The sequence below is a fragment of the Zootoca vivipara genome, chromosome 13 (assembly GCF_963506605.1).
Source record: "Zootoca vivipara chromosome 13, rZooViv1.1, whole genome shotgun sequence".
In the NCBI taxonomy this organism is placed as follows: Eukaryota; Metazoa; Chordata; class Lepidosauria; order Squamata; family Lacertidae; genus Zootoca; species Zootoca vivipara.
The window spans coordinates 37290853-37313576 of record NC_083288.1 but is presented as its reverse complement, the minus strand read 5'-3'; the positions used below and the strand labels follow the sequence as shown (position 1 = coordinate 37313576).

The following is a 22724-nucleotide window of genomic DNA, read 5'->3' as shown; positions in this document are numbered from 1 at the left end:
TTTCTACAGGGGGCTTCAGTGCCGGCCTGTTGCAGCGAAACAGGCTACAGCCAAGGCCCAAGAGTCTGCTGGTGGCACCTTAAAGGTTAGCAGATATTTTGTGGCATGAGCTTTTGTGGACTTCTTCTTCTTCTTCTTCTTCTTCTTCTTCTTCGGCGATCACTTGTAGCCGAGTAAGATTGTCTTCCATAAACACGATTTAACAATAGGTCCGTATGTGATTGTGGAGACCAATTCTGGATCCACATGTCCTTCCACAGTGGGGACATTGGTTTTCAGGCGGGAGTTGATCATGGTGTGGATTTGCCAAGCGTGCCTTCCTCTTAGCACATTTCTCCCTTGCGTCCTGAGATCGAGTTTCTTCAAACCCCTGACACCTTTGGTAAAGGCTGTTCTCCGATTGGAGCGCTCGCAGGCCAGTGTTCCCCAGTTGTCAGTGTTTATAACTACATTTTTTAAGATTTGCCTTGAGACAGTCTTTAAACCTCTTTTGTTGACCACCAGCATTACACTTTCCATTTTTAAGTTCGGAATAGAGTACGTAGTTGCTTTGGAAGACGATCATCAGGCATCCGCACAACATGACCAGTGGACTACGGGCAAACACAGCATATACACACACGTGTGGCTGCACTGCAAACAGTGTGGAAATAAAAAAAATTCCTTCAGTAGCACCTTAAAGGAATTTTTTTTATTTTACTTCGATCCAGACCAACACGGCTACCTACCTGTAACCAGTGTGGAAATGTGCAGGTAGTGGTGATTTCTCTGTCAGGGACTGCTCCCAGCTGGTTACGGGGAGCCGATTGCCCAGCGCCACAAATCAAGTGTGCCAGTCATTTGCTTGGCACACCAGGCCCCAGCCGGAAGGTTTGCCTTGTCATGAAAAGCCAGAGGAAGCAGGCAACAACAAAGCTTTGTCAAAGCAGGTGCTTCTCCTGGCTTTGCCCCAACAGGAAACCACAAGGGAGGCGGGACAGGAAGTAGGAAGATGCAAGGCTTGCCTGCAAGTATTTAAAGGCTTGTAAGAGGCGGCTGAGGAGGATTCCTGCGGGAGGCTTCTGGTGTGCTTAAAGTGGAGCACAGAGAGAGGAGGAGGGACTGGAAAAGCCAAGGATCCTAATAACCTGGAATTCCCTCCCCTCCAAAATCAAGAATTTGGGGAAGATTTCCACCAGGGGGCAGTAGAATATCTACCATCTATCTCAACACCCAGTGCAAGGCCCATTCACACTTAATTCTGCCTGCTTTCCTCCCCCCACCCCCGGTAACTCAAGTAATTGCGTTTACATGGTTACAACTTTTGCACATAGTAATTATTTCTGATGCCCCAGTTTCTCTGCTCACCGGCTTTTGTGTTGGGAATGGCTATCCCCAAGGGAGCTGTATTTGATAAGGTCACTCTCTAGCCATCTATTTCTGTCTCCAAAGCACTGAAATCTTAAAGGTGTCCGTGCTGCGTCTTTGCAGTGTTGGCTTCCAGTGGTAATTAAAAGACGGAAGTGCCGCTGGGAGAGTGGAAAACTCTACAAGGGGGGGGGGCACATATGAAACAACCACGGCACCATTTTTCATCTTTGTCCTCTTATCCGGCCTCCTCTTTACGTTGCGTGTAAATTGTTCCACAATTGAGCCCTGGAAACCTAAGAAGCTGTTTTCTTGTATGGAAGAGGCTAATTAGCAATTGAGAACCCTTGTTTCTTGTGGGGCATTTGGTCAGTCTCACAGACAAAGCTGCTTTCTACTGAGTCAGGCTTTTGACCCATCTAGCCCAATAATCTCTAATGCAATAGGCAATGGACCTCCAAAGTTGTGTGGCCTTCCCATACTGAAGGATGAATCAGTCAATTCTGGTTACTCTGTTTCTGCCGCCCCCCCCCCCCCCCCAATTCTTAAACCCAGTTCTCCATATTTCCACCTCAGTTTAGTGTTCATGAAGAGCCATGAATTCATCGACATTTTAGTGTGAATGCAAACTGAATCGAATTTCTCCCCGTCCCTCTCCCACTTCTGCAACCCAATACCCTTTTAAGTCAGGATTTGGGAAATTGAACCTTCCTATTTGCAAAGCTAGCACCCTGCCTTTGCGCTTTTATCCTATCCATCCTTAGAATCTGCTTCAAATTCCTCCCAGATAAACTTGCTTTTGCGTAGAAATACAGAGTTGGAAAGAACCATGAGGGTTGTCTAGTCCAACCCCCTGAAATGCAAGAATCTTTTGTCCAACGTGGGGGTCGACCCCACAACCCTGAGATTCAGAGTCACATGCTCTACCGACTGAGCTATCCCAGCTATGCATGTGTAGGTAAAGGTAAAGGTAAAGGGACCCCTGACCATTAGGTCCAGTCGTGACCGACTCTGGGGTTGTGCGCTCATCTCGCATTATTGGCCGAGGGAGCCGGCGTATAGCTTCCAGGTCATGTGGCCAGCATGACAAAGCCACTTCTGGCGAACCAGAGCAGCACACAGAAACACCGTTTACCTTCCCGCTGTAGCGGTTCCTATTTATCTACTTGCATTTTGACGTGCTTTCAAACTACTAGGTTGGCAGGAGCTGGGACCGAGCAACGGGAGCTCAACCCGTCACAGGGATTCGAACTGCTGACCTTCTGATCAGCAAGCCCTAGGCTCAGTGGTTTAACCCACAGCGCCACCTGGGCCTCTCATCTTACAGGATCCCCAGCTGTGCAGGCAGTTCATGAGCTACACTCGTGTAGCTGACATCTGAATGGTGGAGGGCGAGGGGGTCCAGGAACAGTGGGGACAATCCCCACAAGTGTCTTCAGCCCATGCAAAAGTTAACATCTGCTCAGCTCAACAGATGCAACCACTTCTAACTTGGGGAAGGAAAAGGGCTGTCATCTACAGTCAAAGTACAACCCTGTTACTGACGACTGCCTTGAGAGCAGCCTTCTATCAAGCAAGGCTATGCAAGGTGGGGCTGATGGGAGTTGTAGTCCAAAACATCTGGGGAGCACCAGGTTGGCAAAGCTTCACCCGTAAACAAAGAGGAATTGCATGCAGGTATCGTAAGTGAGCAGGTAGTGGAGGGGTGGGCTTTGTGCATGTCTCTATGGGTGTCCAAAGGAATTTTGGAGGGTGGGAAGTAAGACGTTGAAAGGGGATAGCAAGCTGATTTTACACACACACACACACACACACACACACACACACACACACACACACTGAGAATAGTGTCTGTACATTTTGTCTTGTACCTCAGGTTCTACAAATGCTAAAAATTTACTCTCTTTGTAAAATAAAATAAATAGAAGTTTGGGATCTGGGGGTGATGGTCCATCCCGGGAAAGGAACTCTCCTCCCCACCCCCACCCCTACTGTACACCTACCGGTATGTCAGTCTCTCTTCTTCATCTAGCCTGGTAAACAAGTGGAATGGGGGATTAAAAAAAAAACACAAGTGGAATGTGAGCTTTGGGAAACCCCAGTCATCCACACCCTGCAGGGCTCTCTATCCATTTCTGCTAGCCCACAACGCGCTGGTAAAAATAATAATTTCAGGCTAGTAACTTTGGCAGGCTTATTTGCAAGGCTGCTTTAAAGCAATCCTCACAGGGAGGAAAAACAGCTGGGGATGATTTGGTTTGGAGAGGAAAGTGCCGGTATACATGTGTGTCTGAAAGGTTCAGCTCCTCATCCCACCTCCCACTTAAAATTTTCTTTCTCCCCCTCCGCCCAATATCACTTTACATGGCCTGAGTATTGGAAAATAATATATATATGATAAGAATAATATTGGAGAAAACTGGATATTGAAACCTGCTTAACCTAAATCATATATCCCAGTTTTACAGCGGCCCTTTAAAGTACACTTCACACAGAGTATACACAGTCAGAAGTTGACCTGGCTAAGAATACACCACCAAGAGCGTAGGGAATTATCTCCCTTATATGAAACCCCTTAGTAGCTGCACACTTGTAAAAGTATGCAGATGAAAATACAAACGGTTGGGTCTCTTTAACTGAAAAACAAACTGACTCTAAAGAGACTTTAAACTAAAGATAAATGCTTTCTCTCTTAGCAATGTTATCTACCCACTTTCCAAACCTCCCACAAAACTCCCATTAAACTATCCAAGAATTAACAGCAAACTAGCATTATAACTAAGCAACTCTCATACTAAGATTCAACTAAGGAATCTCTTAAACTGAGAACAACTGAGAGAGTGGTCTACTAAGAGATGAATCAAACTGAAAGATCTAACCAAGAGATGCAGAAGGCCTTATATACAAGAGCCTTATATACAAGAAGCAGAGCCCACGCCTGTGAGCAATTAACAGAAACACCGGCACCTGTTTCTCTTAAACAGACAGTATTTACATTACACCGGCCAAAGTGCCAAAGTAACTTGACTATTCAAAAAATCCAACACTGAGTTGGGTCACGATGACATGCCGTTTGCCCCTGATCTAGCTGAAAAAAAGATTACTGCAAAGAAATCAAAGCTTGTTTTGAAAATTGTTCTTTAATTAATAATTAATCTGTATTCAAAAGGTGGATTCTTTTGGCAACAAAATTCCCCCCTCTCCCTGCTCCCCAGCTAAGGTTATTGAAAGCCATCTGGAAACGATGGTCGCCTTGGTGTGTGTTTTCTGTTCTCTTAAACATCCCAAGATATGCTGAGGATTTGGGAGGGGGCTCAGTTTGTATTTTCCACCCCAGAATTCCTCAGATTGGCACAGAAAGTGGGGTGGAGTTTCATGTGTACATCTCTGCCCCAAATAATGAAAGCAGCTCAGGATTTGTGAGGTTGTTCCTGGGTATCTTTTGTGTTATCCTGTCCCACACCCTGACTTCCTGAGGTTCAGAACATTAATACAGGAAACAACCCTGCTTGAATTTTTGTGGCTGGTGGCTCCTGAAGCTCACAGAATGTCCCTCAAATATCTTGGGAGTGTCCTTATACATTATGGGGGAATAGTCTCCAACATTTATATGCCCAACCAAACCTTCTGAGGTGTTTGTAACATCTGGGGAACAGTTGTCTGCCTAATGCAGTTTGGCTGTGCTGCCCCAAATTTGGGTTACATTCTCTCACCCTCATGTTTTGGATTCACGGAGATTTTGAGTGTGTTTGAACAAAAAGCCGATTGCTTTTGGGTTGGGAATAAGCAGGGAGGCAATGTCAAGAGGACAAGACTCTAGTCCTCAAGCGTCTGGGGAAGGCCCAATCCCTTTTAAGATATGGCTGTTCAATTGAGTATGCCACGTTCTGTTGATAAATACCATTGGCCTCGTTTTTAGAAACCTCTGGAAGCCATATTGTGTGGGTGTGCATGTGTGTCCCAAACACCCCCGAGGCATACATTCCATTGTTGTTCACAGGCATCCTGTTATTCCCCTTTCGCATGGTGGAAAGCAGTCTGGTCACCCAGAAGTGGGAGGTTGCAACTTCCTCAGTTAGACATCAAATTCTGAAGGAGCCACAGCCACCCTTAAACATTCAACTGGCTGCAGCACATCTCAGCTACATGACAGTTTTCGGAGGACGTGTACCATCCACTGGAAGAGAGAAGGGGGGGAAATGCAGGTTATGGAAAGGGATTTGTTTTTAAACAGATCCTGCCTTAGTGTCAAATGCTCCAACTGACCCTGTTTGCCAGGGATAGTCCCTGTTTTCTGGTAGCTCACTGTCCTGCTTTTTTTGAGGAACCAAGCCTATCCTTTAATCCCCACCCCCCCACTTTATTTTACTTAAAAATCCAAGGCAACTAAATAATAGCACTAGTAGACAGGAATCCTATACTGCCTAACCTGGTAGTAAAAGGTAAAGGTAAAGGGACCCCTGACCATTAGGTCCAGTCGTGACCGACTCTGGGGTTGCGGCGCTCATCTCGCGTTGTTGGCCGAGGGAGCCGGCGTACAGCTTCCAGGTCATGTGGCCAGCATGACAAAGCCGCTTCTGGCAAACCAGAGCAGCACACGGAAACGCCGTTTACCTTCCCGCTGTAGCAGTTCCTATTTATCTACTTGCATTTTGAGGTGCTTTCGAACTGCTAAGTTGGCAGGAGCTGGGACCAAGAAACGGGAGCTCATCCCGTCACAGGGATTCGAACCGCTGACCTTCTGATCAGCAAGCCCTAGGCTCAGTGGTTTAACCCACAGCGCCACCTGGGTCCCCCAACCTGGTAGTAAGCCCTGCTAAATTCCATAAGACTTGCTTCTGAGTAGATGCATATAGGATTGCACTGATTAACAAAGAGACAGTCTACAGTTCCCATAATCTCTGCTTGTTGGCCATGCTGGGGCTGATAGGATTTGGAGTTCAACAGCGTCTGGAGGGAAAGCAAGGTTCTTCATCTCCTTTTTCAGTCATTTTTTAAGATTGTCATTAGTCTTTTTTTTTAAATCAACATGCATTGCTTTATTTTGATGGCAAGTCACCTTGAATGTCTGATAGAAAGGCAGGCTGCACATACTGTAAATAAACAGATAGATAGATAGATAGATAGATAGATAGATAGATAGATAGATAGATAGAAAGTGGAATGAGAGTAAAACCTAGCATGAAAGAACAGAGCTCAAATTCCTGGTCTGCATACCATGGAGCCTGTAGTTGCCCCCCTTGCAACGTCGAGTGGGGCGCCGTGGGTCTCGGTTGCCCCGAAGGCTTCGATGGAGGAGGGGCTGGAGGGGTCTCGAATTGTCACTCATGCTCCGAAAAATTTGGGAAGGGAGGTTCTGGCTGAGAAGACGAAGGGAGTGTATCTGCAGAAGAAAGAGAAGTGGGGAAAGGAGGTCAAGAAGGAAGTTGAGGATCAGGACTCCTAGGTTTTTGGGAAGGGCTGGGTGGGGGGGGGGCAGGTGAATCTAATGGGGAGGGTGGGGTAAGGAACTTTTCTTGATGCTTGGAGTAACGTTTGGAAATCCAGAGACTCCACTGCCCCAGGGAGGAACCTACTTGTACAGAGGTCATGTTGATGGGTCGGTCAATTAGGATCCAAGTGGCTGTTTCGTAGCACGGAGGGGTCGACATGGATCCTTGGTAAGTAATGAAGCCAAAAGTATCTGGGTAGAGATCTTCCAGACTCAGGTCATGTAGAAGATAAGCATCATCTGTCATAAGAGAGAGAGAGAGAGAGAGAGAGAGAGAGAGAGAGAGAGAGAGAGAGAGAGAGAGAGAGAGAGAGAGATGCACACACAGACGAGCATCAGAAGAAGGACCCTATGGGATTGGATCAAAGGTTCGCCTAGTCCAGAACTTTGACCCCCAAACTGGCTCCGGCAGGTCCTTCTGGGAAACTTAAGGTAACACCCCTCCCCTGTTGTTTGTGTGCAGGACACACGACTGAAGACATCTGCACAGGTGAGATTCCACATAGTCGAGTCACAGAGCTAGAGACCTGCTGTTCCTGAACGTTGGTTAAAACCACCTAGGCTAGTGGCCATTCCATTGTTATGAGACAGGACAAAAAAGGTATACAGTCATACCTCGGTTTAAGTACGCCTCAGTTTGAGTATTTTCAGTTTAAGTACTCTGCGGACCTGTCTGGAACGGATTAATCCACTTTCCATTACTTTCAATGGGAAAGTTCGCTTCAGGTTAAGTACGCTTCAGGTTAAGTACGGACTTCCGGAACCAACTACACTCATACCGCGGTTTAAGTACGCTTCAGGTTGAATACTCCGCGGACCTGTCTGGAACAGATTAATCCACTTTCCATTACTTTCAATGGGAAAGTTCGCTTCAGGTTAAGTACAGACTTCCGGAACCAATTATATTTGTAAACCGAGGTACCACTGTACAGTATTTTTATTTACTCTCTCCACACACCATTCTCCTGTCATGTCCTCTCCCGCAACCACCACCTCTCTGGTTAGCTTTCCCAGTCCTGACCATCTTTGCCAAAGGACCTTTAACGCAGTCCTCTTCCCACTTACTCTTATAGGAGATGCGAGTGATGGTCTCTCTGTTTAACAGCCTGGTTAGGAATGGGTTGGGGCTTGGTCCAATCTGCAAAGAGAAATAAAACAAAGGCCTTGCATTTTGTCCTCTGATCTCCTGGCCCGACTTTGAGTCGGCTAAGGACCCATCTGGCACTCCCTAGATTTTTAATTTTTTTTCTTGCGGGGTTGGAAGGGAGAGACTCACGTCAGCAAAGATCGAAATGACAGCCAAACCATTGGGATTGCGTGACGCCTCTGAGATATTGGGGTAGAGTTCTTGGTTGTAGTGGATCAGCTGCACCTAGAGGTGGGAACGAAAAAGAAAAAGGCATATGCACACGTAAATAAAGCTTGCATTTTGCAGATGTAGAATGACTGATATACTTATTACATTTACATCCTGCCTTTCCTCTCAGGACCGTAAAGCAGAATACATGGATCTCCCCCCCCCCCCGTTTTTTTGTCCTCCTCCTCCCTCTTTTATCCTCCCAACAGCCCTGTAAGGTAGGCTAAGCTGAGAGGTAATCATCCAGTGGCTCAGTGGGGATTTGAACCTGGGTGTCCTCAATCCTAATGCAACAACTCTGAGCTCTGAAGAACATTACTATTTACTTAAAGCCTTCGTGTGCTGTGCGTTTTATTGGTATTGGTTTTTTAGGGCTGCAATCTAACACAGCTGGTGTAGAAACGCTTTAAACAAATGTGAGGTTGATTTGAGGAAAAGTTTTAATGGCACTCGATTTTTCTGCATGTATAGATCGGCCCCTGAGCTAAGAGTATCCACAAAATGCACCAGTCTGAGTGGGGCCTGAGATCACCTCGGCAGAGAAGCTCTCGCCGTCTATCCGATGCTCGGAGCCAAACCCGTCTTCGCTGCCAAAGTGCAGGCGCAGCTCCTGGAGGCGGTGACTGTACAGCAGAGGCCCTCCAGAAACATTAACCAGCTGCAGTGGGTCTGGGCGGAAGGAGACATGCCGTCCCGTGTTGTACATGGTCCCACTGATCTGCGGGGTGAGATGATTAACAGGGAAAGGAGATGGGGGACAGGGAAAAATCCAGTGGCACGAGTATTATTTACACCCTTTGTTTATTTACACCCAGCCACATTTCCTTCTCGGTGGTGGCACACAAACCATGGAACACTCTGCCCCAGTTGGCGTTCTTGGCACTTTTCCTCGTTTCTCCAGGTAAAATGCCTACACTGTTACAGTGAGCTTGTAGCATGATTGATGACCAAGCTACTGTTTTGTTTCCCTTTGGTAATGCTAAGGAGATTTTAAGCTGCTGTGCTTCTTTAAAATTCATGTTTATAATATTTTATTACTCTGGTTTTAAGCTTGGTTTGGTCACAGCCTTCAGGGCCCTGGTGGTGGGACAGAAAAGTGGAGTTAAACTATGTCAGTATACGGGGCTGGATTATGGCAAAGCAACTTTCCTTTTGAAATCAATGTGAAAAGATTCGGTGTGACTCCTTCATGCTGTGCACACACTCCTGTTTACTCTGCATACAATATGTTCCCACCACTGGTTTGGAAAGTGATGTACCCACAATCCATATCTATCCTGTCGATTCTTATGAAATGCTACATTCAGAGGCAGGCGTAGCAAGCCCAGGTGGCACCTGGTGCGGAAATTTTTTTTGGTCAACCCCCCCCCCCCAACGCGGCTCTGGCGAAAAGTGAATAACATGAATTGCAAAAAAAAAAACCTAGAGCTTACAGAACAAAACCGACTTCAGATATGAAATCAGCATTGAAAGAGCATATAAGAACAGTTGAAAAATCTCATGCAACAGAAAGAAAAAAAAATGTTCCCCAGTGGGGGGGGGGCGCCGAGTTGTTCCCCTCCAGGGTGGCACCTGGGGCGACGTGCCCCCATCGCCCCCCTGCTACGCCACTGGCTACATTTTGATATGTTTTTGCAAAACGTGCTTTGATCCAAGTTGGAAGGGAGAAGAAGGGAGCTAGCAGTGTTTTAAGCTGATAATAAACACGCAGCCTTAGGCTGGATCCATTCTGATGCTGGTTATTACTGCAAGCCTAGGCACAGTAACCGGGAAGTAAATTCAATGAACCTTACAAACACTTTGTGCATGGCATTCCATGCACGGGCACACACCTTTTTTCCACCTGTGCTTAGTCGAAGTGGAGGGAGGAAAGGGTCAAACACCATTTGGCTTGTGTTGACATCCACGGGCGACTGCCGCTTGCCAATGGCGCAGAGACTCCAAGCCGAATTCACAAGACCCCAGAATGGAGGACCTGCAAGTGAAAAACAAGGAGCCCTGTGGAATCCCTGCGCAAGAGCCGGGGAAATGTTTCACTTTCATCTGCTTGCCCATGGGGTCGCAGATGGAGAGTTGGAAAGAGAGGGAGATGGTACCTGGGGAGTGTTTCAGCGAGACCATGTAGGGAGGATGCGGGTGTGTGTGTGTGTGTGTGTGGGTGTGTGTGTGTGTGTAGGCAGAGCACACAATGGGGTTTGTGTTCAACAGCTTCCATTGTTACTTTTTTAAATGCATAGATACAGGGCGCCTCCAGATGTCCTTTTTATTGTGCATTCATCATGATTGCACTTTTGATGCCTTCAGGGTGGTTAGTTTCAATACTGTTGGTGCCTGCAAAAGTTGGTGGGGGACGGGGACTTTTGTCTTTGTGCCATTACATTTCTGTTTCACTGCTATGCAGGGATGCCCCACCAGACAGCAATTATGCAGTAACATTGGGGGAGCGTCACAGATGTGTGAGCAGCCCAGTATAACTCTACCAGTAATGCACAATTTATTGTGTCAAGGGCACGTTGTGAGGAACATCCACATGCAAAAACCCACCCCACCCATCTGGATGGAACAATAGATGTTGAGGACCATTTTCACACAAAAGGCTTGAAAGCCCCCACTTTGCTGCTAGCTGCTAAGGGCTGCATGGATTTCGTGTGAAGGTATATATGCCTGTTACTAGTTGTTTATTGAATCTATAACCTTGCCCTTTCTCAAGGATACACAATTTAGAAACAAAAGCAAAAAGCATTCTAAAACAGCCACAACATTCCAAAAACAACTACAACTAAAAACATCCAAAAACACTTTCAGTTACAAAGTACTCTAAAAGCAATTCTGGTAAGAACAGACTTCCATCCAATGATCACAAGAGTTGCCAGGAACAGCCACCAAATGCCCGGAGAAACAAGCATGTTTCATATTCTTCCTTCAGGTTAATAATGATGGAGACACACCTAGGGAGGGCATTACACAACAGGGGAACCACCACTGAAAAGGCCCTGCTATGGATCAGTGGAAGCTGGCGAATCAGGCGCTAACCAGAGGAACCTTCATCTGTCACCAGCCAACCAACCCCCCTACCTGTCTTCTTATTTACAGCCAATCCAGGGAGTGGCCCTGCCTGTCACCTTCCTCCTCCTTAGTCTCTGTGTTGCCCTTATGGAACTCAGCAGGGAGAAGGAATTAGTGTTGCCCTTTTCTGTGATTGCTCTGGCTCCCCCTGTTGCTGGTCTCTCTACCTTCTGCCCTATCACTCCCAGCAGGCAACAAACAGCCAGACCTGAACATTACCATCGACAGTAAGCCAACTTGAAGGTCTTTGCTCAAAAAGTGGCGTGTAAAACTTCTACATGAATAAGCTGGTGGTAGATGTGTCTGTTAACTAAGCATGTAATGTATTTTCACAAGAGCTAAGAGTGCAAGCAAGAGAAAAGAGAGGGGCCAGGTGAGAGTTATTCTGTATGCATGTATATTTTTAACCAGGAACGGATGTGGCTGTGCAATTTATTTCGGGATAAAAGAAATCAGGTGGAGTGTCTGTGTTACCCGGATGTTATGTTACATTACTGCTTAATTTATATGCCCCCAAGGCAAAGCCATACACATCACAGCTGTCAGCATAAGGGAATTTCCCTTTAAAAAAAGGGAGAACTTGACAGCTATGATACACATATACACCATAGAATCATAGAATTGTATAGTTGGAAAGGACCTCAATGCATAAATCTCAACAAAAGCATCCGTGACAGATGGCCATCCAACCTCTGCTAAACAAAAAACCAAGGAAGGAGAGTCCACCACCTCTCCTGGGAGTCTGTTCCGCTGTTGAACAGCTCTTACTGTCAGAAAGTTGTTCCTGATATTTAGTCGGAATCTACTTTCTTGTAACTTGAAGCCATTGGTTTGGGTCCTAGCCTCCAGAGCAGCAGAAAACAAGCACACTCCATCTTCCATGTGACAGCCCTTTAGATATTTGAAGTTCGCTATCATATCTCCTCTCCGTCTCCTCTTTCCCAGACTAAACATACCCAGCTCCTTCAACCATTCCTCATAAGGCATGGTTTCCAGACCCTTGATCATCTTGGTCCCCCTCCTCTGCTGCACATGTTCCAGCTCGTCAAGATACATCTACAAGTGTGTAGGTATATCTGACGAGTGCAGCCACTGCCAACTTGATGCCCTCCAGGTGGTGTTGGACTACAGTTCCCATCAGCCCCAGCCGGCGCACCTGATGGGAATCGTAGTACGCCAACATCTGGAGGGCACCAACTTGGTGAAGACTGTGTGTGACTGTGTACACTGGGTATTTGAATATGGGAAAGAGTCGTACACATGAATTTCAGCAAAGCAATGCATCTGGTTCTGTTCTCTCTCTCTGTGTCTCTCTCTCTCTCTCTGTGCGCCCAGGCTTCCTTCATTCCTGATTCCTTCTGTGGTTCCTGTATGCTGCCTTTTTTTTTTTGGTGCATTCTAATGTCTGTGTGTATATACTTAATTGTTTTTTCTCCTCTCAGCGTAGGGGGAAGGGGGAGGTAGACACATTCTTTGCCCTTTCCCTTTTCACACTCCTGGGGTCCTGGGGAGTAGGGTGGTGGTGGTGATAATATTGTGGCGTCCTTCCCAATCCTATCATGCCCCCTTGATCCCCCTCCTGCCTGCCCGCCCGCCCACCCCCCAACGCTGTGGTCCCATTTCTCTTTGCCTGCTGCTCGCTGCATCACTGGAGCGGGCGAGGGAGATATTAAATATTAATGCAGCCTCTTGCAGTTGCCGAGCCCAGCCCCCCCACCCCGGCTCTCGGCACTGCGCACAGGCACGGCGCAGCAGCCGCCGCCACCTCCAGCGTGGGCATTCGTCTTCCTCCTCTCGCGGCAAGGCGATGGAGGAGACACCCTCCCCCTGGGACACCACGAGTCATCCCCAACCTTCGACGCAGGGGGTCACGAGTGAGGCATATGTCTCTCTCTCTGTGTGTGTGTATGTTCATTCCCCATCTGGCATCCAAGACCTAATTGGCTGTCTGGCATCGGTGCCAACATTCCGCGCCGAGGAAACCCATATCCTGAGCTCAGAATTAATCATGCAAATTAAGCCCGCTGACAAGGCATCTGCTTCAATGGCTGAGCTTCTTATACCGAGGGCAAAGCTGGGAGTCAGGTGCGCCCCCCCACACACACAACAGGCACAGGCAAACTCACGTACATGGCATTTCGGAAGTTTCGAAGGAGCCACAGTCCAGGGGGGGTGGGAGGGAGAAATGGAAAGATGAAATACTGTACGGGGTTTGTGGTGGTGGTGGGGAAACGGAGAGGAGGGATGGAAGTGAGAGGAGGGATGGAAGCAGGTTCTTCCTAACGGTTATTCGGAATCTCCTTTCTTGTAATGGATTCGAATGACGAGGAAAGAGATTCCAACTAAGCGTCAGGAATGTTTGACGGGGGGGGGGGAATGGGCTACCGCGGAAGGTGGTGGACTCCCCTTCATCAAAGGTCTTTAAGCAGAGGTTGGATGGTCATCTGTCAGGGATTTTTGAGTTGTGAATCCTGCGTTGCAGGGGGCTGGACTAGATGACCCTCAGGGTTCCTTATAACTCTACAATTCTATGATTCTAGGTGGGCAAAGCTCCAAGGGCTCAGATGCTCCACCTGAGGAAGGAACTAAACTGTTCGCCCTTTATGCTTTCTCAGCTTATTGCCCCCAGTATGATGAGGACTGGGGAAGTGGGTGGTGCTGTGGGTTAAACCACAGAGCCTAGGGCGGTGGTTTAACCCACAGAAGGTCGGTGGTTCGAATCCCCGCGACGGGGTGAGCTCCCGTTGCTCGGTCCCAGCTCCTGCCAACCTAGCAGTTCGAAAGCACATAAACGGCATTTCCGTGCGCTGCTCTGGTTCGCCAGAAGCTGGCTTAGTCATGCTGGCCACATGACCTGGAAGACCTGGCCAATAATGCAAGATGAGCATGCAACCCCAGAGTCGGTCACGACTGGACCTAATGGTCAGGGGTCCCTTTACCTTTTATGATGAGGACTAGACCCATGTCTTACCTTTAAATGAAGGATGTGTGTATTTTTTTATTATTTCTTTTAATGGTGACAAAGATATATGGCCTCAATTTGTACCAATCAACATGTGGAAAGCAGGAGGACAGATTTTTTTAATCTTTAAAAAGATGAGATGTCTTCCCTTATGGCTGTTTCCAAACTTTGGGCTATAGCTAACCCCGCAGCTCTGAAGGCACAATGGACTTCCAGGCATGCCACAGAGCAACTAGATTGCTAGATTAGGCTAAGCTCACACCCATATTTTTGAAACGCTCTTACACTATTTTAAGAGTAATGGCTTCCACTCCCCCCCCCCACACAAAAAAAATAAATAAATCCTAGGAACTGTAGTTTATGGAAGGGTGCTGACCTCACAGAGCTATAATCTTGAGCCCCTTTCACAAACTACAGTTCCCAGGATTCTCTGTGAGTGCTTAAGTGGCATAGAAGTGCCTTTGCCCATCTAACCCAGTACTGTATTGTTTGCCATTACTGCCAGATAATCTCCACTTGCTTCCTGATTCTATTAAACTGGTCATGCTGACATAGCTGCCAAGTTTTCCCTTTTCTCACGAGGAAGCCTATTCAGCATAATGGAATTTCCCTTAAAAAAAAGGGAGAACTTGGCAGCTATGCATGCTGGGGAATTGAACCTGGGCTTGTCTGCCTGAAAAGCATGTGCTCTTCCGCTAAGCCACAGCCCCTGCAAGTTCCCCCAATCCTGAGCGAGAAGGCTGACCGGGACCCAGCTAGTCTACTGATTTTCATGACATCATGTGGCTGAGAGTTCCACAGGGCACCAGCCAACTGAATGTTTGTGCTGCAGCTCATTACAGGATCTGCTCACAAGAACAGTCAACACTAGAGGGATTTCCGGCACACGTACGCCGCTTGGCCACAGGCCACCTGACCTAGGAGAGTTGTCTGCATTGGGCATGTTAAGAAGGCAAGCGAGAAAGGAAGGAGCCTACCCTCCCACCTCACCCACCAGTGGTCATTTTGTACCTGGCACGAAGCTACCATGAAGTGTCTCCTTGTATGCCCACCAGTCCTCGTAGGTCTTTGCAGGAACAAACTGCACTGCAGGGATAAAAGGGGGAGGGGAGGGTTAATTAGTGGGGCAACTGAAAGGGGAGACAAAAGTATGGAAGCTTAATCGCAACACTGACTTATACTGAATCACACCACTGGTCCATTTGTTCAGTACTGTCTATATACTGATAGGCGGCAGTTCTCCAAGATTTCAGGCAGGGGTCCTTCGCAGCCCTAACTGGAGATGCCAGGAATTGAACCATGCTCTACCACTGAGCCACTGGACCCAGGTGGCGCTGTGGGCTAAACCACTGAGCCTAGGGCTTGCTGATCAGAAGGTCGGCGGTTCGAATCCCTGTGACGGGGTGAGCTCCAGTTGCTCAGTCCCAGCTCCTGCCAACCTAGCAGTTCGAAAGCACATAAAAATGCAACTAGATAAATAGTAACCGCTACAGCGGGAAGGTAAACGGCGTTTCCGTGTGCTGCTCCGGTTTGCCAGAAGCGGCTTTGTCATGCTGGCCACATGACCTGGAAGCTATACGCCGGCTCCCTCGGCCAATAATGCGAGATGAGTGCGCAACCCCAGAGTCGGTCACGACTGGACCTAATGGTCAGGGGTCCCTTTACCTTTACCTACCACTGAGCTATATGCTACCTGGCTACACCTCTGCTTCTTCCTCTCTCTCTCTCTCTCTCCTCCTGCCCCATCAATGGATGGCAGGAATGTCAATGGATTGCACAGAAAACACATGAATGAACAAGGGAGTGCTGAGGTTCTTGGAATGGGGGTGGGGGGAGATACTGGAGCTCAAGGAAAAGTAGCTGCATCCCCTGCCTTGGGAAGCCTCCGGGAGGAGGAGAGTGCTCTGCACATGCTCAGAGACACCTTTGGCCCTCTACTTCTTTTTAAAAATTACTTTGTGGAATGTTTTTGATGGAAAGGAATATATGAGGGGTTTGAGCCCTGTGGTAAAAAATTAAGAAAGTGCAGGGAGAGAAAATACAAATGGAGATATGGAGGGGGGGCGGAAGAGAGAGAGACAAAAGGGAGGGGGAGAGACTGAGGAAAGAGATGAGAATGGATAGATCAAGAAAGGAAAGGCTACAAAGGAAACCTGATGGGTGGGTGGATCTGATAAAGATTAGCTAGTGAACATAAATTAGATGGGTGATCTGTATGTGTTTATAAATAGCATATATTGAGAGGGGGGAGGAAATGGAAAGAGGGGGATAGAGATAGGTAGGTAGGTAGGTAGCTAGACAGATAGATAGATAGATGAATGAATGATAGAGATGATAAGATAAGATAAGATGATAAGATAAGATAAGATAAGACAAGATAGTCAGACTGGTCGCTAGCTCCATTGCCCTTATCTTTTTCTTTCAGGGAATTCCCGTTCTCTTTGCATGCACCAACTCAATTCCCCCACCCCACCCCAGATCCCAAGCTAATATTTTCTCTCGCTCTCACCCCGCGCCCCACTTTCCCCATTCATCTCTCTCTCTCTTACCAGCCATACAAGTTGCCGTCAGGACTCCCAACAGGCAAAGCCCCCCCAAGCTGGTGCCCATCGTGGTTTGGGAGTAGCAGGAAGAGGCTGCTGTGGGGCGGGGGTGTCTCAGACCTGGAGGAGGCGCCCCCTCCTCGGCATCCCGCGTGGAGGTGCCCCCCCTCCCGGTGCGCAGCCTCTGGAGGTGGTCCCCGCCACCCCCCGCGATCCACGTGTGGTCCGGTGAGTCCTGGGGATGGGGTGGGGGGGGCGCGCGTCAGACAACACCTCTCACCCCCGAAAGCCCTCTGCCCTCCCCATGCCCCCTCTCGCTTTCTAATCTTCTCGCCTCTCCCCCCCTTCCCTAGCTCTCTTTCCTCCCCCGTCCCTCCATCTTCCTCCCGCCCCTTCTCCAGGGGATGCCCCCCCGCCCCTCCTCTCGCAATGTTGATGAGATGGGGAAGATGGAGACGGCGTGGACGGGGAAGCGAGGAGGGGGAGGGAGGGCTTGGCCACTCGGGGTCGGATCACTCCGTGGGGCTGGACGGGCAGCACGAGAAACCCCGCTCCCCGACTCCCTTCCAAAAGGGGGTGAGGAGGAGCTGTGGGACTCCCTGCGACGTGGGGTTGTGACGGCGGCGGCTGGGGAATAAGGCGAAGGGAGGGTGGGAGTTGGATGGGGGAGGGAGAATGGCGGGAGGAGGAGAGCTTAGAAGTCCCTAACTTAACTTCTCCCTCTCTCCTCACCTCCTCTTCCCTGGCTCTCTCTCCTCTCTCTTTCTTCTCTGGTCCCCACTCCCCTTGCTTGCTGTGGGGTGCCCCCCTGGCTTCTCCTTGTTTTCCCACCTTCTCTTATTCACCTGCCTCCCCCCCACCTACCCTGGGCTTTCTTCCACTCCTTCTGGGTTTCCCCCTCTGGTCCGCAGACTACCTTCAACCTATCCTGTTTTCTTCCCCCTTTTATGTATGTGATCCCCCTCCCTCTTTTTTGGGGGGGGGGGCTTCCCTGGTCCTGAACTCTCCCTGCTCCCCTCTGTCCTCCCCCCCTACACTTCTCTCTCTCTCTCTCTCTCTCCTTTCCCTGCTTCCCCCTTCCCTTCTTCCCTGCCTCTTACAGCCTCGGCTTCCCTCCTCTCCCCCCCCCCTTCTCAAATGCACAGATCTTCTCTCTCACTTTCCCTTCCCCTCTCCCAAGGGACCCAAAGAGATGCAATTGAGGGAGAGGGAGAGGAGGAGGAGAAGAGAGAGATGTTTTAAGGTGGATCCGGAGGAAACCAGGGGATCCTCGGAAAGGTCTTGCGCTCACACGCCTGGATGTGGCTCAGGCAGCATCTGCTTTGCCCGCGAGATTATGTCATGCGGAGCCTGATCGGGTTCACACGTTCAGTTCCACGTGTTGGCATCGGCCAAGCACACTGCTGCCAAGCACAGGAGCGAGGACCACAGAGCGTGGCTTCATGCACCGTGGATGCTGGTGCCCCTTGAACTGATGGGGCAGAAGGCAAAGGAGGCCAACAGGAAGCAAAGACTCAGGACAGATAAAAAGAAAGTACTTCTCGGAATCATAGAACTGTGGAGTTGGAAGGGACCAGCCCCCTGAGATGCAGGAATCTTTTTGCCCAGTATGGGGCTTGAACCCATGAGGACCATGAGATTAAGAGTCTCATGCTCTACTGAGCTGTCCTTCTTCAAGCAGGGCATAGTTAAACTGTGGAACTCACTGCTGCAGGAGGCAAGGATGGCCACCAACTTGGATTGCTTTAGGAGTGGGCCAATTCATGGAGGAGAGGGCTATCGATGGCCACCATGGCTAAATGCTTCTGAATACCATTGGCTGGAAACCGCAGGCGGGGAGCGTGTTCTTTTGCTCAGGTCTTCCTTGAGGGTTTCCCCCTTGTGGCCTCTGATTGGCCACTTGTGGGAACAGGATGCTGGACTAGATGGGTCATCTTGTGTCCTTAAGACAGAACCAATCACCAGCAGAGTAAGCTGATTCCAGTTTTGTCCCCATCCTTCTGAGTTCTAGAAGGGCTACCCTGAGACTAAGGAGGAGGAAGGCGACAGCCAGAGCCACTGTGTGTTGGTAGAGGAAAGAAGGCAGGCAGGAGGCGGCTGACTGAGGCCAGACTGAGTTTGGTGGGGCAGCCTCCCAGTTGCCCCAACAGACCAGCTTCCAATGCACTTGCTTGCCGCTGTCTCTATGCATTTGTCTCCTTTTCAGACTATCAGTCAGCAGCTGGCAAACCCTGGGCCAAATCTGGCCTTGCTAGTTTCCCCACCCACTAGTTGACAACCTGGGACAGCTTCCCTAACCCTGGTGCCCTCCAGGTATTTTGGAGAGCAATTCCCCTCATCCCCAGCTGGCCAAGAGATGATAGGCTCCAGGTGGGACCCAGAGTCTGACCTAGAACAATCCAAAATTCTACCAGAATCCAAAATCCTTGTAGAAAGGGGCATCTGTAGGAAAAGGGACAACTGCAACAACAGAAGTTGCTGGCAAATCCATGTTTGCCGACAGAGGGTGAACAGCCAGCTCCCTGCTTCCTATGCTCTTCTCAAAATGGTCTGCCAGGAAATTGGCGGCTAAGCAAGATATTATATTCCCATAACACCATCAGCCTGGGCTGGGATTGAACCATCAAACCAGGAACCTCCTGCTGTAGAAAGCAGATCTGCCCTGCTGCTGAGCTATGGGTATTTCCCCCCTGGAAGTTTGCATATGACAACAGGCTTTGAGAGGCCATTCTCCAAGAGAACTTTTTTGCTTTGGATGGCTTGAAGCAAATCAGAAAACTGGGTCCACAGATTTGGGGCTGAGACATCACCCCACTAGCATTTAAAAAGAACAATCTGGTTCCGTGTGGCAGCATATGTGGAATCAGGCTAGCCATTGGAAAACATCAGGATTATCCACGAATGGTTGGTTAGACAAAATACGGGACGTGGTTCTGTCAGAAAGTTCGGTATAATAGTGCTGTGTAAGTACCAAGGTGAATTGCTAAAATAGGCAAAATCGAAAGTGCCGGTATATGGTGGCCTTTTCTGTTGTATGTAAGGAGAGATGGTTTTCTGATATGTCTGCTGTTGACTCAGATTGTTTTATGGAGCTGTTATATGCAGGTTCCGCCCTTTTAATTCTCCCTAGTAAAATGTGCTCTTAAATACTGTGAGGACACAAATGACACAACACATTTTGACGTAAATGTCTTTATTGTAGGAGGCTGATATGTCCGCCTTGAGTACCTCAAGGACTCTTGTTAACACACCACTGTTTACTGTATGTGTGTGTATTCTTTCCAAATTATTTTTATTAAGATCTCAAATTATAAAGGGGATGGATAAGATATAAAGAGGGGAAACGAAGAAACATAAATAACACGCAGCATCATTGCAGAGAGGATAAGAATGTTATTACAAGACTTCCTTGTGTAAACAATTAAACCGTCAAACTTAAATATATATGTGCATGTGCAGTCTTGACAGAGAAATAAAAATAAAGATAAAAGCATTGCTTCCTGTGCTCTCTCTTTTCTCAGTTTGTCATAATAAATGTGAAGATATATTCAGCCAGCTGTATGATTTTTTAAAAATTATGTTTTTAAAAATCATACACCTGACTGCATGGGCGTAGCCAGGGGGGGTGACAGCTGCCTCCCCTAAATCAATAAAAAACAATACAAATTTGAAGTCCGTCCATCCCCCAACAAAAATTCTGGCTACACCCATGCCTGACAATATATTTTCATAGAATCCAGACTGTGGAACTGCCCAACCATTTCATTTGTAAATGAAATAAAATCATACCATGTTGCAAAAAAATAACATATAACATGTCTCTTTTATTATGTCCCCTGGATACTTTTAATTGCTATATGTTTGTATTGACATTTTTTTAAGAAACCAAACCCAATAAAAATATTCAATAAGAGAAGAAAGAAGCATCTGTGAATCATTCAACAACAACAAAAGGATCAGGAGAGAGGAGACAAAATAGATGCTGTTTGATAGAAAGATGGCAGCTTAGAATCATAGAATCATAAAGTTGGAAGGGCACCTGAGGATCATCTAGTCCACCCCCTGCAATGCAGGAACATGCAGTTGTCTCTTATGGGTATCGAAACTGCAACCTTGGTGTTATCAGCACCATGTTTGTTCCAGCCAACCGAGCTTGCAGTGGACAAATTAGGTACAAGCAACTTTCCAGGGTCAGGGCATTTGATTTGCCCATGTTTGCCCCCCTCCCTGTACATGAAAGCTTAAATTAGACCCAATGGAGTTTCCTGATCAGGGATCATTCAAGCCTCCAATTCTGGGCCTGGAAGAAGGGAGAATCTGAACTCTGCCAGGATCCTAGCAACTATTTGCAACAATCAAGGAGGTTCATAAGCTGTCCTTGAACTGCCTCAGAGGCAATGAAGAGTCTGACATCAACTGACTGAACTCCGGCCCTCCAGCTGCTTTGGGACTACAACTCCCATCATCCCTAGCTAACAGGACCAGTGGTCAAGGATGATGGGAATTGTAGTCCCAGAACAGCTGGAGGGCCAAGTTTGGCCATGCCTGAAGGGAAGGCTGGGGTTCAGCCACAGGACGTGCAGAGCCCATCTCTGAGGAGATAAAAGAAAGCCCAGGACTGTGCAGAAGGCCAAAACAACCACAGATGGGCTGAAGAAAGAGGAGGGCGTAGTAGGCCAGGGAGTGAACATCAGTGGTTGGAGGAAAGGAAGGACACCAGTTAAGAAGGGTGAAACCTTTCCCACCACATAGTTCCATGTCAGGAAGAACTTCACCTCTGATTCACAGACTTGTGGAGCTGGAAGGGACCGTGAGGGCCATATCTAGTCCAACCCCCTGCAAGGCAGGAATCTTTCACCCAACACGGGGCTCAGACCCACGACTCTGAGATTAAGAGTCTCCTGCTCTGACTGAGCTATCAAACTCTGAAAAGTGGAAAGTTTCAAAAGTGTTGGGGTCTGAATTTCACATACTGTACTACTGCTTTAAACCAGAACAGCTCATGCTTGTTTTTGCTGCAAGCCTTTAATGATTCTTTTAGGGCAGCCTTTGCCCACTGCGTGCCCTCCAGCTACAACTTCCATGATCCCCCTGCCAGCACCTCCTGGTAGGGGATGATGGGAGTTGTAGTCCAAAAACAGCTGGAGCGCACCCAGCGGCAAAGCCTGGCGCACCAACCACCCTCATGGATTAGATTTACGCCCTGCATAAATTTCCCGAAAAGGAGCCCCCTGGGCATCTTCAGGGTGAGATGTGACTTTGGATGGCTGGGAGGGAGACTTCCCTCCACTCATTCATTCCCTGGCTTCGCATCCTCTCATTCTGGCAACCGGCCAAATGTGCAGAACTCCGGCCAAGCGTGGGCACCTCCTCTGGCTGGGAAAATACGAGATCCGAGGGGCATCTCCGCAGTGCCACCTTAACGGCGAAGGCTCCCCTGGCAAAGGAGGCAACGCTTGCAAGTTTATTCAAAGGGAAGTCCCGCCCAGCGCTGCCCTCCTTGGATTGGTTATCGCAAAATCAGGACTCCTGGGTCCACTGGGGATGAAGTGAAATTTAGTAGGTTATGGGAAGGGGAGGGCAGAGAGAACTCACGGAGTTTGAGAAGCTCTGGGAAGGGAGCTGGAGTTCGTTACAGAGAGAGGAGAGAAAGCGCTGCCTAGGTGGCTTTTTCTGGAGGAAATCATTATGTCCAGTGGGCCAAAATGGGGCGGGGGGGGGAGACCCTCAGAGAGAGGGGGGCAGTTTACAATAAAGATGAAAGCTAGGAGAACGTCTGGGTTTTCTGGGAGCCAGGCAGGTTGAATGCTCTAATAGACCGTTAAATGAAAACTGGGCAAGGGTTGCCAACCGTTTATTCCTGGCAGAGTGCCTGTGGTTTTAGCTGCTGCACAACAAGCGGAAATTCAGGCAGTTCGCATAGCCACAAAAAAGCAGGGGGAGGGAGGGGGAGCAGTA

At 48.4% G+C, this 22724-nt stretch overlaps 1 protein-coding gene across 1 annotated transcript; it reads right to left on the bottom strand.

Moving 5' to 3' along the window:
• Positions 1–4488: 4488 nt before the first annotated feature.
• CA11 (carbonic anhydrase 11) lies at positions 4489–17787 on the bottom strand. Its single transcript, XM_035135793.2, has 9 exons — positions 16773–17787; positions 15235–15309; positions 10028–10170; positions 8728–8913; positions 8115–8210; positions 7904–7976; positions 6924–7078; positions 6565–6730; positions 4489–5524 (listed from the first exon to the last, which is right to left on the bottom strand). The coding sequence occupies exons 1-9, from the start codon at positions 16831–16833 to the stop codon at positions 5490–5492; spliced, it is 990 nt and encodes a 329-aa protein (XP_034991684.2). The 5' UTR covers positions 16834–17787; the 3' UTR covers positions 4489–5489.
• Positions 17788–22724: the final 4937 nt, after the last annotated feature.